This window comes from Pan paniscus, chromosome 1, assembly GCF_029289425.2.
Source record: "Pan paniscus chromosome 1, NHGRI_mPanPan1-v2.0_pri, whole genome shotgun sequence".
Classification (NCBI taxonomy): domain Eukaryota; kingdom Metazoa; phylum Chordata; class Mammalia; order Primates; family Hominidae; genus Pan; species Pan paniscus.
The window spans coordinates 193,549,341-193,566,998 of NC_073249.2; the positions used below are offsets into that span (position 1 = coordinate 193,549,341).

The window sequence follows — 17,658 nt, forward strand, 5'->3', positions numbered from 1 at the left end:
TCGGTTTTCTCAACCCATATCTGAGTGTTTCCTCCCCTATTTAAAAACCTTCAGTGGTTCCCCACTGCCCAAGGGTCAAGTCCAAACCACTCTGTGGCCTACAGGGCCCTTTTTAATCTGGTCCCTGCTTCCTCGAAGCCTCAGCAGAACTGAGCATCAAAACAGAGTGAAGATACAGGCTCTGGAGCCACACTGCCGGCCTCTGCCTCTTACTAGCTGTAAACCGTGGTTGCACGTGGCTTTACCTTTCTCTGCCTCAGTTTCCTCATCTGTTGAATAGAGACATTAAGGTGAACTGCATGAAACTGCTGTTTTTCTAAGTCAAAACGGTCCAGTGTTCCGCCTAATACCAACAGCACACACCTCACAGGCTGCTGGGAGTACAATGAACACTGGTGAACAGACACAGGCGCTCGACTGGAGCTAGCTGTCATCATCACCATCTTGCGGGCCTCCCCACCCCAGACGGTCTGTCCTACTCTTGCTTCCTACACACATACTCCCTCTGCCTGTGCGGTTCCCTCTTCCTGTCCCATTTCCCTGGTTTGCTGCCAACCTTTCCTCGCCTTTTGGCTCCTCCAAGGAAGTCTTCTCTTACCCCCTAAATCTGGTCAGGGTCGTTCTCTGGATTCCCAAAGAATCTCGTGATTTCCAAAGTTCTCTATGTGAACCTAACTTTCCTGGTGAGCCCCATGGGGCAGTGACCGGCTCCTGTCGTGTCCACTGGGGGGAGAAGGGTCCTTCCAGTACTGGGTCGTTGGAAGTCCGGTGCTGTGGCTCGTCGTGGCCAACCCCGCCACCCCAAGCTTTATGCCCTACCCCTAGGCCCTGCCCGCCCTGCTGTTACCTAGCCGGGTCCCATCCTCACCAAGTCCCCCGCTACGCCCGCCCCCTCCCGCCCAGTCCTCGCCGGCCCCGCCCACCCGCCGGCCCCGCCCACCCGCCGGCCCCGCCCGCTCGGCCTACCTGTGACGGTGCTGGTGGCCGGCCGTGCGTGCAGCGCCACGTCGGGCTGCGGCACCGCCTGCGGATGCAGCCCCGGCACCTGCTGCAGCTTGGGCAGCGACATGACGGCCTGGCTGCTCTCGGCGGGCGCCGGCGGCACTAGCAACGGCTGCTGCGACGAGGCCGACGTGGGCGGCAGGTGAGGCGGCCTGATCTTCTCGGCCATCAGCTGCTCCTTGATCTTGTTAATCAGAACCAGGTTGTCCAGCTGCGGGAAGAAGAGGACGGGCTGAGGAGGTCTGGACCACCTCCCGCCCCTTGCCCAGGCCCGCTGGTCCACCCGCGAGCCCCTCGCTCCTCACCCTCCTCCCCGCAGGCCACAGCCAAAACCCAGGGGAAGCGAAGCAGCGCCAAGGAGGGTAGGGCAGCCGGAGGGGCGACGTCAGTCTTACCTGGCTGGGCATGGTGGGAGGAGGGGGCCAGAAGTAGGGGTTGTTAAATCGAGGCTCGGCCATCCTGCGGGAAGAGAGCGACTGTCACCGGGAAGAGAGCCCTCCCCAAGGCCTGGGGCGAGCACCCTTCAGCTGCGCCCACTCAAGTCAGGGCCAGTGTCTGGGATCCATGTCCCCGTGGGTCCCCCAGCCTCACAGCACAGCAGGCCTCCCACCAGGCCAGGAAGCCACATCTCCAGGCTGAAAAACCTGGAATTCAGTGACACCCCCACCACCCCCCCTTAGTGGGCCCCATAGGGCAAAGGTCACATCCAGACCAGAGTACTCTCAACCAGCTCCCACCCCTATCACCCCAATGCTGGCCAACCACTTTCCATCCCCCAGGAGGGCCCCAGGCTGCTGTGCCAACCCCGTAGGTTCCATACAGAAGGCCCCCCAAGTCCAGAGACAAACTGGGGAGGACTGCAGCAAATTTGTAAATGCCCATCCCTGATCCCTGCCCTTCTGCCCCCTGACCCCTTGAGTACGGACATCCTTCTCAAAATCAGGGGGCAACATGAGGTCACCAGATATAGCCTTTCTGAGGGGCAGTTTGGCAGGACAATTTACAGTGACCCAAATGATTATTGCCCTTTGACTCAAGAAATTGTACTTCTGGAAAGTTATCTTCAAGAAACAGGCCACGTGTGGTTGTTCAATGTCACGTGCAACATCTGACCTACAACGACGTGGATGAGAATGCTGTGGTTATGGAGTGGGCTGAAGAGGCTGAAGCTAGGGCAGTCTGCGGCTCTTTGGTAAAAGTGTGTGACAAACTGTCTGGTGGCCCTCACCTCTGGCAAGTTCCATGGCAGGCCTGTGCGGTTAGAAGGCCTTTTCAACCAGGGCAGTATGAAGGATGGGCCTTCAGGGCTATCTCAGTCTTCCAGAAGGTTTGTCTTCCTGCGACCCTAGAGTAAGTCAAGAAGTGACTTACAGGGACCATGCCTCACAGAGGGTTTCCATTAAGTCTTGCTCCCTGTCAAGTTTCTCGTCTCTCTCTCTTACAGAAATCACTTGCCTAACTGGTATTACTGCTTAAATGAAATTGTTTATTTTGACAGGAAAGACCAAAATGAAGTGCTTTCAACCTCTTTTCCTGATTCTATGAGCTTGAGAAACCCCTATTGGAATGGTAGCTATAGGGCTTCGGGAGAAAACTCTCAATAAGGACACAATCTAATCTCAATATTTTAAGAAAGACATTTTAGATGAATTATCTCTTGTGATCTTTACTTGAAAGTAGGCACAAGAGGTATTATTATACCATTTTATCAGTGAAGAAACTGAGGCTCAGAGAGAGGGGAAGGAGGAGACCTGTCCAAGGCCACAAAGCGAAGGTGCCACAGTCAAAACTAGAAATCAGATTTGCTCAAGCTGGTTCCTCTGGGGAATTTGCTTTGCAAACCCTAGTCTTTGGAAGAGCAAATGCCCATATGCAAATGGCTCAATATCTATATGCAAATGTCCTTACCCCTCACTCCCAGCCTGAGGGCCAGTTTGGGTCAGAGCACCCTCCTCAGGTGGCTGGGGCAGCTCCTGCCCTCTATCAGCCCCCCTGCTCCTCCATCCACAGGCACCAAGATGCTCTTCCCTCTGCCCACCAATCCCTTACAGCCCAACACAAGAAGTACTTCCTGCCTGGAGTTCTCCCTGAATGCTCCAGACCCCTGGGACGTATCCTTTCCCAGAACAAACTCAAAACAATAATTATGGTGAGGAGGCTGCAAGTTACCAAGTGCCTCTCTTGTGCCAGGCACAATGACACTGAAAGGCAGGTAGGTACTCTTATCCCATTCCCATTTTATAGCTCAGGAAACTGAATTCAGAGAGGTGGAGTGACTTGTTCAAGGTCACACAGCAAGTAAGCAGAGAGCTGAGATTCCCACTCTAATCTGCCTGACTCTGAAGTCCAGCTCATCAGTCCCTTACGTATTCAGGGGAATGACGCATCCTGACCACAGGCTTGTGAATAAACCCTACCTTAGGATGACACGGCTGCGACCCCACAGGTGAGCACCCGCTCACACAGCAGTCTCAGGACCTGTCCCAACCCTGCTGCTGTCCACAGGGGGAAATGTGGAGGGGACCGAGATGTAAAGCCAGGGTAAGGAGGCTCCACGGCTGGGGGCAGGGAGCTTGAGAATTGGATACACCTGTCCTGTTCATCTGGGTATCCCCAGCACCCAGGCCCAGAGGTTATCAATAATGTGAGTTGCATAATGGAATGAATAAATGAAGTAATAATAATCAGAATGACTTTAAAGACAATCCCATACAATTATCTAGCACTGCTCACAGTTTACAAAGCTCTTCTGTGCCCACTGGCATTCTCATAAGAACCTCAGGAGGATGGCAAGCAAGGAAGAATTTTCACCCTGATTTCACGGAGGAAGAAACAAGGGCACCAGGAGGGAGGCACCTTGCTCAGGCCACATGCATGAGAAACAGGAAGCAGCACTGTGATGTGATGCTGGGTGCTAGCTCTCTAAGCCTCAGGTTTCCTCCTCTGTAAAATGGGGTGAAACAGGCTACCCTGCCTCACTCCTGCCCTGGCCCAGGACTCTGCCCACTGCACCTCGCTGCTTCTCAGACAGTTCTGGGAGATCCGTCTTTTCCTCCTCTTCAGTTCAGTTCAATGCCAAGTTCAGAGCCACTACCCTGATCAGGAGGCTATGGGAAGAGGGGTTCTTGCCCAGGGTACCACAGCTGGGATAGAACATCCTGCCACTTATCAGACCCCTGGTCAGGCAGGGGCCACCCTTCACCCTAGCTGGGCCCCAGATCACTTAATCTGATCCACACCACCTTTGCCTGATTTCTCTGCATCATTTTCTGGCTGGTTCTAAGTAATTTAATGATTCAGTCAGTGACCCTAGTCCTGGTGTCTACCTACTGTGTGACAGGCACAGGGAAGGCAGGGCAGGGGCCAAACATTTCCTGAGCTCTTCCTGCGTGTCAGACACACTGCTAGGTGCTCATCAACAGCATCTCATGTGAGACTCCCAACATGCCTTTGAGGTGGGTATCCCCTGTGCAGCCCTGGGACCTGTACAAGAGGGTGGGCCCTGGTGAGAGGTGAAGGGGTAAGACAGCCAGGGCCAGGCCAAGCCACTCAGACCTTGTCTAAGGGAGGGGCTTGAAGCCAGAAAGAGACATGGCCAGAAGTGTGTTCAGGACAGAGGGACAAGGCAGAAGGACATTCCTGGAAGAGGTCACAGCTTCAGCAAAGGTGTGGAGATGTGAAAGCACAAGGCAGGCTTGGGACAGTGAACAGCACCCACAGACACCAAAGAGAGCTGCAGACCAGGGAGGTGGGGAGACACAGGGCACTGAATGCCATGCTAAGATGTTGGGTTGGAATGCTGGTGGTGAGAAGGTGGCAGGAAGCATGCTGGGCCAGGGGAGCAGTGAAGCAGAGGGGACTATCTGAGGACCTGGTGAGGGCAGGGGGTGGAGACAGAACAGCCACCTGGGGGTTGAGTGTGCATACCAGAATGGGCAGAGGAAACACGCTGGTGGCCAGGCCTCAAGCACGACAAAAGCCAAGACTCTCTACTGTGAGTCCCAAGACACAGGGCTGATCCTTACAGGGGAGCAAATGTCATTTTGTTTCTCTTATTCTAAAAGGTGAAAAACAGTGGATGGGTGGATGAACGAAACGCCCCTTCCAGAAAACGGCCTGCTGATGGCAGCTGGCCCATCTATCAATCTGTCCATCCATTCATATTGGACAAATCCTCTGGGCCAAACTGGGACCAGTGCTGGGGAACCTGAGCCAACTGGAAAGAACTCTGCCCTCCCCGAGCCCCAAGCTAAGTGAAGGAAGCAGACAAGTGAGCCATAAGCTTCTGCAAAGAACTCCCACCTATAAGGCCAACCACACACCACCGTGGCCTCCCTGAGGTCAAAGCTTATGGCCCACCTTCCAGTCCTGTCCTCCATGGCCTCCCTGCCACCTGGCCCCTTGGAGAAGGCCTGTGTACCATGACACCTGGCTCCTCACTTTCTCAGCCTCCTTTACAGTCCCTAGCCTCTCTTCCCCACCAATTCAGCTCCTCAGGACAGAGCGGGAGCCCCCTCTCTCCCACCAGCCTCAGTTCCTGGGTGGCCCAACCACTTTAGAATCTAAATACCAGCCAAGCCCGAAGTCCCCACCTCCAGCCAGGCCTCTCGCTGACAGTCCCTTTGGCCGACTCCTGGGCTGCTCAGACTCTGCAGGCCTGAGCTGGACTTAGTCTTCCCCTATGCCATGCACCTGGTCTGGTCACCCCCAGCTCACAGCGGGACATCCCCATCTGCCCAGATGCTCCTGCAGACACACAGTGATCTACCACACATCTACCCAGATGCTCCTGCAGACACACAGTGATCTACCACACATCTGCCCAGATGCTCCTGCAGACAGAGTGATCTACCACACATCTGCCCAGATGCTCCTGCAGACACAAAGTGATCTACCACACTCGCCCTCCCTCCCCACTCACCTCACACCCATCTCAGCCATGTCCTCAGGATTCCAGTTCCAAAATCTCTCTCAAGCCCACCCACTCTTCTCCAACAGTCCCAGCCACTGTCGCCTCACCAGGACTGTGGAACAGCCCGCTCTGTTTGCAGCCCAACATACCCGGGTTCCAATCTTTACTCCAACTCACCAGCTGTGTGATCTTGGGCAAGGCACTTGCTCCTGCCCCCCATGTAAGGGATTAGCAGCCCAGAGCCAGGGACCTGACCCAGCCTGGAGAGGATCAGGGAGGACTTCCCAGGGGAGGTGATGCCTGCCTTGGGTCTTAAAGGATGAGTGGGAGTTAGCCAGGCAGAGAAGAAGTGGGAGCATTCCCAGCAGAAGCAACAGCTTGAGCAAAGGCCCCCCAGGCGAGGAGCCCAACAGTGTGAGGGGAGCCACGAGCGTTCGGTGTTGCCTGGCAGATGGGAGATGAGGCTGGAGCCAGCAGCTGGGGCCAGACCTAAAAGGCTGCTCCCTGACTCCTAGGCCTGAAGGCTAGACTTGAAGCAGTGGGTGATGGGACAGAATCTGTGGTTGAGAAAGGCCCCTCTGAGTGCCCAATGTAGAGGGGACTAGAAAGGACAGGAGAAGAGGCAGTGGGAGGCCCCTGGGGAGCAGAGCAGAGAGGCAGGGGCTGCGCCTGGGCCAGGGAGGAGAGCGGTCAAAGAGCCCTGAAGCTGGAGGCCAAGGAAGCATGTAAGGTGACCCCCACAGTGGAGCCCAGGAGGCCCACTGCATACCAATGCTGACAAACACAGCCACAGGAACATGCGGACAGACAGCACCAAACCCAGACGCAAATGACAGATACAGACCTGTGGCCCCAAACGTGGACTGATGGGGACCCAGCAGCTGCCGTGAGGAGGAACCCATAGCCACCACGACACAGGAGGCCGCTACAGGAGGGTAAGCACACACCTCCCCCAGGGCAGACCCAGAGGGTAGCAGCGGGGGCACTCAGGGAAGGTGGGATGAACACAATGCTTTAATCCCCCAAAGAACAAACCCTCATTGACAGAGTGCAACCTGGAATCACAGGCTCCTTACCTAGAGTGTCCTTTCCCACTTGGTGAACTTCTACTCATCCTTCAAGACCCAGCTCAAGTGTTCCCTCTTCTACGGAGCTTTCCCTGAACCCCCAGCCAGTCACTTCCTCTGTGTTCCCAACAGCACCTTGTATATGGGAATAACAATAACAATAATAACAATAATAATAATAGTAAAGTGCCAGCTACCATTGATTTCAACATCTATGTGTTGAATATGTCATGATTCATGTCACTGAATCTTCCCAATGACTCTGAGATGCACGTGCAGCACAGAGAGATTGACCAACTTGCCCCAAATCACACAGCTAGTAAGTGATGGAGTTAGGATGCCCAGCACTGGCCCAGCACTACAGGGCCAACTGCACTCCAGTGCAGTTATATTTTCCCGGGTGTCCTCCCCACCAGACTTCAAACTCTTCACAAGTAGGGTTGGTGCTCATTCATTTCTGCCAGCCTCTAGCCCAAGGTGGCCACTTCCAATGGACTGGGAACTGTGTCAGGATATTTACAGCCATTATTTTACTCTCACAATAAACCTATTGTACAGATGAGGAAACTGAGGTCCAGAGAGGTTAAGCAAGTTGCCTTAGGTCACAGAGCTGAATCTGAACTTGAAACCGGGTCTGTTTATCACTCCGTCCCAGAAGGGTGTCTCTGAGGCCAGCCCAGCAAGCTCCAGAGAGGGGAACTGAGGGAGGGGGTACTGAGGAAGGGGTACATCAGGTGCCAGGCCCTGCCACCTGGAGACTTTCAGACCTAGACAAATGGACAGAAAGAGGACAGGCAGCCCAGGGAGGAATGTCACAAGACTTACCCACTGCAAGGCAGAAGGGTTCAGTAAAGCAACTTACGGCTATCCCCCAACCCCCGCCCCAGCCCAACCCACAGACATTAAAAAGTGAGATTTGACTGGGCTGGGCATGGTTCATGCCTGTAATCTCAGCACTTTGAGAGGCTGAGGCAGGAGAATCGCTTGAGCCCAGGAGTTTGAGGCTGCAGTGAGCCATGATCACACCACTACACTCCAGCCTGGGTGACAGAGTGAGAACCTGTCTTTAAAAAGAAGACACTGCCCAGACCCCATGGCCACATGGGAACTAGCTCTTCACAAAGCAAATGCGAGAGAGCAGGACCCAAAACTATCCGGACACTATGATTACAAAGGAGGCAAAAATAAAAACCTGCATCAGAAAAAGAAAGCTTCAGGGAGCCACACCCAGAGGGAGGCTGGGAGCAAGGCAGGAGGCAGCTGGGGCCAATCTTGGTCTTTGTCTTTGTTTCTCTGATTTCCAAATTCTCTGTAATGCTGTTCAGCTGCTTAATGAAAACAATAAATTTATTCTTAAAAAATGAAAGAAAGTAGTTGGTAGCCCAGTGCGGGGAACAGATGGAGGGTCCAGAGGCATGGGGCAGGGGGAGGTCAGGGTCAGCTGCTGGTGGGCAGGCAGTTGACTGTTGCATGCCAGGCCCTGCACAGCCTCAGCCTCAAAGCACAACTTGGAGGGTGGGTGTCAGGAAGGGCTATCCGGAAGAGGTGGCATTCAATCTGTACCATGAAGCTGATTAGGATCCTACAGGGTGGGGAGAGAAGAGGGTCTGCACCACCTCCCCTGCCCTGATCCAGGCCCCCTTCAGCTCTGGCCTCAGCTGTTGTAAAAGCCTGCTCACAGGTTCCCCCACTCCACCCTCATCCTCCACTCCATTACTGCAGTCACTGTGATTTTAATAAAATAAAAGATCATAACCCTGCCCTTCCTAGGACCCTCCATAGCTCCCTACTTCCCTCCAGACAATTTCTGGATTGCTTAAGCCTTACATGTGCGGCCCCTGCCAATCTCTCTGGCTGTTCTACTTTGCACTGCCCAGCCAGAATGAACATCTCACAGTTCCCCCAGGGTTCTGCTTCCCTTCTCACCTTCCACAGGCTGCATCCTCTCCCTGGTGCTCTCTGCCCTCCCCATTTCACTAGTGAATTCCAATGCATCCCTCAGGCCCCAGCTTACAGGCCACGTCTTCCTGGAAGCAATCGGGGACTGCTCTGCCTCCATGCCTGAGCTACTGTGTGCTCTCCTCTCTGCTCCCTTTGTACCCTGCCTTTCCATCATCAGAACCCCTCTCATCCCATGTTCTGTCTGTTTGCTCATCCATCTCTGCTGCCAGACAAGCACTCTGTTGGGGAGGGATCATGGCTGAATCATTTATCTTTTAAGCCCTGCACAGTACCTGATAAAAGTTTGGATTAATTACTTAATAATCAGGTGGGGGGAACTGAAAGGGCTGTGGCCTGGATGGAAGGAAGCCCCCTCCCCCTCCTCCAAGTCCCCTCCACCCACTCTGGCACTGTGCTGTCCTCTGTGTTAACACTGTTTACTATTTCCTGTATCTAAGTCCTGTCTTCCTAATTGACCCAAGAAGGGGCTATGTGTGTTCTCTAAAGACGAGCCAACCCAAAAAGGATGTTAACAGCTAATAAACACAGAAAATGGTTCTGCTTCCATAGCAGTGAAAATTCAATGAGTTTAACCTGTCAAAATAGGAAAAAGAAATAAGAAAATGCTAACACCCAATACTGGTGAGGGTATGGTGAAATTGGCACGCTCATGTATTATTGGTGGGAGTGTAAACTGTAACAATCATTTCTGAAATAAATCTGGCATGAATTTGTCAAGAGCTCTAAAAATGTCCAAACTTCCTGGCCTAGTGATCCCATTCTTGGTCATCCATCCCTAGAAAAATATAGAAAAAGTTATATGTACAAAGCTGTTTGCGTCAGTGGTTTTTTACAGCAGCAAAAACCTGGAACAGCCGAAATTTTAAACAGGTTCTGTTTAAGTCATGTTACCTGGTGTCATAGTCTATGGTCGTTAATAACAGCTAATGTTACTGGCCTTGTAATGACTCATTTAACACTCCCATTGGCCTGTCAGGAACTGAAGGCACAGAGAGATCAAGAAATTTGCCTAAAGTCAAGCAGTTAAGTGTAGGATTTGAATCCAGACAATCAGGCCCTAAAGCCCATACTCTCCACCCTGACACTGGATCCATTAAAAGGAAGGATTGAAACCACTCTGCAGTCATTTAAAAAATACTTGTGATACAACAATAGTCAGGGGGGAAATGGGAAGATTTTAAAAAACTGCATGTATAGATGGAGCAAGGACATCTATATAAAAACTGGGTGCTGAGAGGAAAGAGGGGAAGAAAACACCAAAATGCTAACAGTGGTGATGCTTCCGGCTTGGAGCAGGGGCAGAGATGAGGTGGGTTTTTACTTATTTCATATCCCTGTTTTCTCATTTTTCTCCATGTCACAGCTGATGGGGCGATAGGCCTGGAAGAGTATTCTTATGTGACTTTTTAAGGGAATATTTTTAATAAAACCAAAAGTTAAGCAACCTTTGACAAAGCAAGACACCCCAAACCCCAGCCTAAGGCCCTGCAAGTTTACCCAGGAGAGTGGGGCTCAGGGAGGGACAGGGGCCTGCTCAAAGTCCCACAGCAAAAGCCTCCAGCCCCACCCATGACCCCAGCCAGGAGAGCAGTCAGGAAGGGACTCCTGGTCCCATCCAGGGGCCCCAGCAGGGAGGACCAAGCCGAAGGAGAGCCTGCCCAGGGCGCTAAGTCTACCGCTTAAAATCCTTCTTGGATTCCCATCACTTTTGGGGTATAGTTCAAACTCCATAGTCTGATGCTCGGGTTTTCGCCAAGAAGGTCCCCTGGCCACACTCATCTCACCAGGTGTGCCCCTTGGCAGCATCCCTCCAGCATCAGGGCCCCCAGAACAAGGTGATCTGATGTGCCATGGCTTTGCACAGGCTGAGCCCCTCCATCTGGGAGCCATACCACCCAGCTGGAACCCTGCCCTCAAAACTCTGCTCAGCTGGCACCACCTTGAGGAACTGTCTGGTTATCTGGTTATTTGTCCAGTCCCCCAAGTAGGCTGTGGGCTCCCCAAAAGCAGGGCTTGGTCTGGTTCTTAGTTACAACCCCTACCCCAACATAGCCCCACAGCTCACCCAGGTCTTCCCTCCTGTCTCAACTTAAAGGTCACTTTTGACGTTTCCCACATAGGAATTGGGCTACCCTGTTATACACTCCCATGGTCCCCTGCCTTCTCCCTACCCCACCTTTGTATTAATACCATGCACCTAAATATGCTTTAGGCCTGTCTCCCCATCAGCCGTCACTGCTGCAGCCCCAGAGCCCAGCGCCAGCCATGCAGTAGGGCCTCAAGTGCCTAGTATACACTGGGTACTCAACAGATGTTCACTGAGGGAATTGATGAGGAGGGGTCTTTCCATGTGAGCCGTGAAGACAGACGAGTTTGCCAGGAGAGCCACTGCGGCAGAAGGGCAGCATGTGCAGAGGCTGGAAAACTGTTAACTCCCTGGGAGAGCAAAGGTTTCCCAAACATAATCCCTGCCCCCAGAGAGAGGCAACAGCTACTGCTGCAGTCAGGCTGGGAGGGAAGGGAGGGTAGTGGCAGCATTCTCAGGAGGGTGAACTCATCTCACTGTGGGAAGAACAGACTTCAGGAAGGTGGGACTTACTGATGGGGGAAGGGGAAATTGCAAGAGGGAGATGCCAGAGGAGAGCATGGCAGGTGGAAAGAACTGCATGTGCAAAGGCCCCGAGGCAGGAAAGCACACAGCATCACGTGTGTCAGGGGTATAGTGCAGGAATTCACAAGGGAAGAAGGGTGGGGTGGCTGGAGCCGTTCATAAAGGACCAGAGTTCCAGGCTAAGGTGCTCCGGTGAAAGAACATAGCGGGGACATGGGAGGTCCCTGAGCAAGGGAGGGCCATGGCCAAGGTTTTCAATGGACAAGCTGTATGGGGCCAGAAGGATGGCCTGGAGAGGATAAGCAGATGGTCTAGGAGAGGGAAACTGAGGCTTCTCATGTTTTAGGCTCCTGAGACATGCTCAAAGTTTGCCTCCCATGGCCCCTCTGCCCTCTGCCACTCCAAGCAGCTAGAACCCTGAGCCCCAGCCACTGCACCCCACCCCACTCTCAAGACTTTGGGCAGGCCTGGCCAGCACCAGAAACACACTCCTGGGAACTTCCTTCCCCGGAAGGAAAGAGGATCCCAGGGTCCTGGATCCAATTAGACCGGGTTTCCGCAGCCCCACGGGGCTGGGAAGGGCTGTTTTCATTGTGATGGCAGGGCTGATCAGAGCAGGAGAGGTTGCTGTCTGTGCCCAGGTCAGTGGGAGCTGGGAGCCTGCCCCTTCCCCTCACTGTCCCTCCCCCTCCCCAACACCCTCAACCTCTGGGCCCCCCATTCCCACCTCCAGCTACCCAGAGACACTGAGGGCGGTTGAGCCTCTCTGGGAGCCTCAGTGCCCTCATCTAGGGAAGGGGCCATGACACTCTCTCAGTTCTGAGAGAATGTTCTACAGGCTTGGAGCACATACCCCTCCCTACTTCTATTTCTCCTGGGGACCCCCAGCTCCTATCCCCACAGGGAACTCCTTCTGCTTGTATGAAATGATGATGGCAATAATAATAATAGTTGCTTCCTCCACGCCAGGCACCTTAAGATACTTTACAAGCATTTCTCACTCTGGCTCCTAACGACCCCATGAGGTAGATGCTGTGAGTGTTTTGAAATATAACATATATTCAGAAAGATGCTTAGAACATGAACGGACAGCTTAATCACTTACAAAGCATGTATCAGGAGACCTAAGAAGCCCTCACCCTGGGTCCTTTCTCAATTTCAGTCCCCATGTGTCCCCCAAGCTTCTATGGTCATCACTTCTTTGTTTGGGGTCAGGAATGAGGCTCAGAGAGGTAACTAACCTGCCCAAGACCATGCATCTGGTGCAGGCAGAGGTAACAGAACCCTCTGTCAAGTCCATTTTCTCTCTGGGCCTCCTTTCCTGCCTCTATAAGGTGAAGGGGTTCAACCAAATCATAGTGTGGGCTCCTGGACCCTTAAAGGGGAAATGTGACAGCTCAAGGGTTCAAAGTATGGATTCTGGAGGCAGATAGCCCCAGCTCAGGCCTTTGGGATTGTTACCTAAATCTCCAAGCCTCAATTTTCTCATCTGTAAACTGGGGATGATCATGGTATCTCCATGGGTTGTACTGAGGACTAAGTTAGCTAATATGGATAAAATCTTTCGAACACTGCCTGACACACAGTGAGGACTCCTGAACAGTCAGCTGCCGTTGCTGTTGCTAGGTTCTCTAAAGCCTAAAGGAGCCTTTCCCAACATTCCAAAGACCCACATGGAAATCTGACCAGCCAGTAATGCCATCTAGGGGGTGGGGGGTGGCAGTAGCTCTGGGCGGCCTTCAGGACCCACAGGGACCATTCTTCTGACTGGCAAAGATCTAGGTCTGAGATTAACTAAAAACAGGAAAGCCAACTGCTGGACCCTGGCTCTGGCCCGGCCCCCAGGAGCTTTCTAGACAGGTCTCAGGGGTCCTGGACAGGGAACCCCTGGCAGGCAGTGAAGCCTGCTTCCCTGCTATATCCCAGGACCTCCAAGGCAGGCAGCCTGTGGGGCAGGCCAAACAGGCCTCCAGCCTGGGGTGCAGGCCAGCAGACAGAGCAGGCCCCAAGCAGGCCACAGCAGCAAAGGGAAGGCTGAGCTGGGCTGGGCAGAGAAAGGAGTGGGGAGGGTGTGGGGTGGACAAATGGCTCGCAGGGAACAGGCCAGGGAAGACCGGCTACAGGCCCCACCAGACTCAGCCTCACCTGCTGCCTCATCTCCTGCAACTTCCCTAGGTCCCAGTGCCACCACCTTCTCTTTGTCCCTGAATTTCTCACCTCGGGGTCTCTGCCCAGGCTGTTCCCTCTGCTCCTCCCCCATCATCAGTCAACATAGTGACCAAAATCTCTAATCTTAATCATCATGTGGCTGGGCACGGTGGCTCACACCTGTAATCCCAGCACTTTGGGAGGCCAAAGTGGGTGGATCACCTGAGGTCAGGAGTTTCAGACCAGCCTGACCAACATGGCAAAACCCCATCTCTACTAAAAATACAAAGATTAGCCAGGTATGGTGGCACACGCCTGTAATCCCAGCTACTCTGGAGGCTGAGGCAGGAGAATTGCTTAAGCCTGGAAGGTGGAGGTTGCAGTGAGCCAAGATTGTGCCACTGCACTCCAGCCTGGGTGATAGAGCGAGACTCCATCTCAAAAAAAAAAAAAAAAATCATCATTTGTGTGATCTTTTATATAGTGCCGTCTACCTCCACTAGGGCAGGGACCTATATACATCAGTTTTCCTCCCATCTATCCTCAGCATCTAGCACAAAGCCTGGATATAGTAAATGCTCAAGAAATACTAGTGAATGAAGGCAGGAGACAGAAACGGGCTGCCGGCTCCACCATTTCCAGTAGGTCCAGGCCAGGTGTAGGTGCAGGTGTGAATGCAATGGTGTGTATGAGACACACTGCGCAACGGCTAGAATTTGAGGCTATGTTATCTCAAGTGTAAATAAGCATGTGCATGCAAGACTCATCTACATGTAAAAACACACATGTGCACAAGGAGGCCTGAGTGAACAGAGCTGTGTACAGATGAACACCATGCGTGTGGGAGAATGTGCAGATGATCAGGCATGTGGCTGTGTGCTGTTTCCCAGGAGAGTGCACGGTGTACGCTTGGGTATGTGGTCCTCCCAGTGGCAAGAGCACATGCACGTGCACCTATGTGATGTGCATACCGTGTGTGCATGCACACTCCAGCAGACATGCTTCCTGAACTCCTGGCTCCGGTATTTCTGAAATAGCAGAGGAGTGCTCCACATTGGCAAGGATGGTGCAGGAGGGAGGGTCAGGGGTGGTAATGGAAAAGGTAATAGTGTGAATATGTATGAATGTATTTGAGTGTGTTGAAGGGTTTTGCCCCCTCTCAAGCAGGTGTCCCCCGACAGAGCCCCAGAACCTGGAACGGCTGCCTAGACTGTCCCCTCAAGAATCCTTAAGCCGGCCAGGTGCGGTGGCTCACGCCTGTAATCCCAGCACTTTGGGAGGCCAAGGCGGATGGATCACAAGGTCAGGAGATCGAGACCATCCTGGCTAACACGGTGAAACCCCATCTCTACTAAAAATACAAAAAAATTAGCTGGGCGTGGTGGTGGGCACCTGTAGTCCCAGCTACTCGGGAGGCTGAGGCAGGAGAATGGTGTGAACCCAGGAGGTGGAGCTTACAGTGAGGGGAGATCGCGCTACTGCACTCCAGCCTGGGGGACAGAGCGAGATTCCATCTCAAAAAAAAAAAAAAAAGAATCCTAAAGCCTTTGCCCAAAGTTCAGAAAAGGACCCAGATGGTGGAGACCCCACCAAGGGTACCCTTGTGGCCACATGCATGAGGCAGGGAACAAGGCAGGACCCCTTAGGCCCCAGAGCCAAATCCCTCGGCCTTCCCTACACACCTTATCCACTAAAGATACTATTCAGCCACCTCCCCCAAATTCCACCCAGCCTCCAAAGCCCAGTTCCAGCCCCAGGTTCTAGAAAGCCATCCCCATCACCATAGCCCCAACCAACTCCCAATGCAGCTGGCTTCCTCAATCTCCCCCCAAGTGCCAGGCACACCCTGTGCATCCAAAAATGTTGCCCCCATTGTACAGGGGTAGCTTCTCCACTAGAGAAGAAGTAACTGTCCCATTGAGCACTTTTCCCTGCCTTTGATCCCCAAGGCAGATACTGCAGCAGCCTGTTGGCCTCTGGGTAGCAGACAGAGATGCACGTGGCCTTGGATAAGGCCTGCTCCTCTCCCTTCCCACTTCAGTTTCCCCAACGGGTAGAATGAAGTTTGGCTAGATGACATCCACCTCGCTCCTAATAGTGCATGATTTTAGATCTCACATGATTCTCCAAGAATTGCATACGTAAATGTCATCAGATACAGACTTTATTGGAGAGATAACGGTGTCTCCTTTTCCTGAGTACACCAAGCCTGACCAATTACCCTGGATGAGTGCCGAGCACCAGGCTAAAGAGATAGGAACTCAGAAATCCTGAGGGTTCACGCGGTCTTTGTGCACCAATTTATTCATTCTTACATTCAACAATGCACTGAAGCTGTCTGCCTCAAGGCTGTCTGCCTTTCTTCCCACAACCCAGTGGGAAGAAAGAGGCTACTGAAACCAGGAATCCACAAGGTCAAAGGCACTGGGAAACCATGACACTAACACCACTTCCCAGGCGTTACTCACAAGGGAGGTGCAGCACTTTACACATTGTAAAGAAAATCTTACTAGCAATGAGAACTTTCTGACAGCAGGAAGCTAGGTGGCCTGGTTAGGAGGGAGTTCACTGGAGGGGGGTTTTTTGGCAGAGATCAGAGGCCCTTTTGACAAAGGTGTGGGAAAAGGATTCCTGCTCTGTGCAAGGGTCAAGTGAGGTTGGGCTTCCCCTCAACAGTTGAGGGATTCTAAGGAGTCCCAGAGTGCTAGGTTCAAATCCCAGCAACTGCTCCATGATACCTAAATACCTCTGTGCCTCAGCTTCCTCACCTGTAAATATGTTAATATTTATAAAGGCTTTTAAAACATGGCGTGGCACAAAGCGAGCCCTCTGTGATGCTAAATAAGGCAGTGAGAGTCCACTTTGTAAGATTCTAAACCTAAGACTGGATCATCCTATCATGGTAAGATTCCAAGTGTCAAAGGTTCTGAGCTGGAAAGCTTCTCAGATGCTAAAGCTCTGAGACTGGAAGAGACTGGGATTCTTAGATTCCATGATTTAATCATCTCATTATTTCCTGACAACAGCCCTGAGTCTCCCAGGGTAGGGGGAAGGAGAAGACAGCCCTCAGTGTAACTTTATCTCCCAGGCAATGCGCTGCCACACCTGGACTCCCTAGCATTTCCTCACCTCTACAAAAGCCCCAGCCACACCACACCAGAACCACCTGCTCACTCACACGCATGGCGCTTCAGCATGTTCTAATGGTGTAGACAGGCAAGAAATGCAAATAAATAAATGAGAGGGTTTCAGGTACTGGTGACAGCCATAAGAGAAAAGAAAAAGCAGCTGATGTGAGAGAGTGAGAGTAGGAAGCTATTTTAGAGCAAGTGGTCCAAGCAGACCCTCTGAGGAGGTAACATTCAAGTAGAAACCTGTGAAACAAGAAGGTGCCAGCCATGTAAACACTCAGGGAAAAGCTGTCCTGGTGGGGGAATGTGCAAAGGCTCTGCCACCAGGCTTTGTAAATTCAAGGTGTAGAATGAAACTGGTGTGTGGCTGGAGGTGGCAATGGGATGCGGGGAGCCAAGGTTGAGAGGTGGGCAGAGCCTGGACTATTAAGGGCCTTGTAGGCCCAGAAAGTACTTCAGATATTTTTTCTTATAAATGCCTAGGAAACATGAGAAAAGTTTCAGCAGGGGAATGACAAAGCAGACCAGGGCTTTCAGGGTGCCCAGATCATTTGCCTCATTCTGAAACCACCATCACGGTTCTCAAATTCATGGCAGGGCCTAGGACAGTCATCAGCAATCCTTATAACTCAGTGGGTACGTACTGAGCTCCCACCACATGCCTGGCCAGGGCAGGGAGACGTGTCATACACTGTCTCGATATCACTCCCAACAACCCATGAGAGATTCACAGAAAGTACCCCATTTTAGAGTTGAGGAAACTGAGGCTCAGAAAGGGAAAGAATGTGCTGAAAGTCACAGAAGCCATGTGACACAATGGGACCT

General features: G+C 52.6%; 1 protein-coding gene across 7 annotated transcripts in view; it reads right to left on the reverse strand.

The window, feature by feature from the left end:
* ZNF362 (zinc finger protein 362) overlaps window positions 1-17,658 on the reverse strand; it is a 178,713-nt gene that overhangs the window by 23,228 nt on the left and 137,827 nt on the right. For 3 of the 7 annotated variants that reach the window (XM_034960693.3, XM_034960708.3, XM_034960711.3), the window contains 2 exons: window positions 1,398-1,461; window positions 967-1,213 (listed from right to left, as the gene is read on the reverse strand). In XM_034960693.3, the coding sequence (XP_034816584.3) occupies window positions 967-1,213; window positions 1,398-1,461 (311 nt within the window). Of the gene's footprint in view, window positions 1-966; window positions 1,214-1,397; window positions 1,462-2,230; window positions 2,348-6,990; window positions 7,117-8,173; window positions 8,189-17,658 lie in introns of those variants that run through there. The other 4 variants (XM_034960703.4, XM_063593054.1, XM_063593052.1 and 1 more) reach the window with 3 other exon arrangements.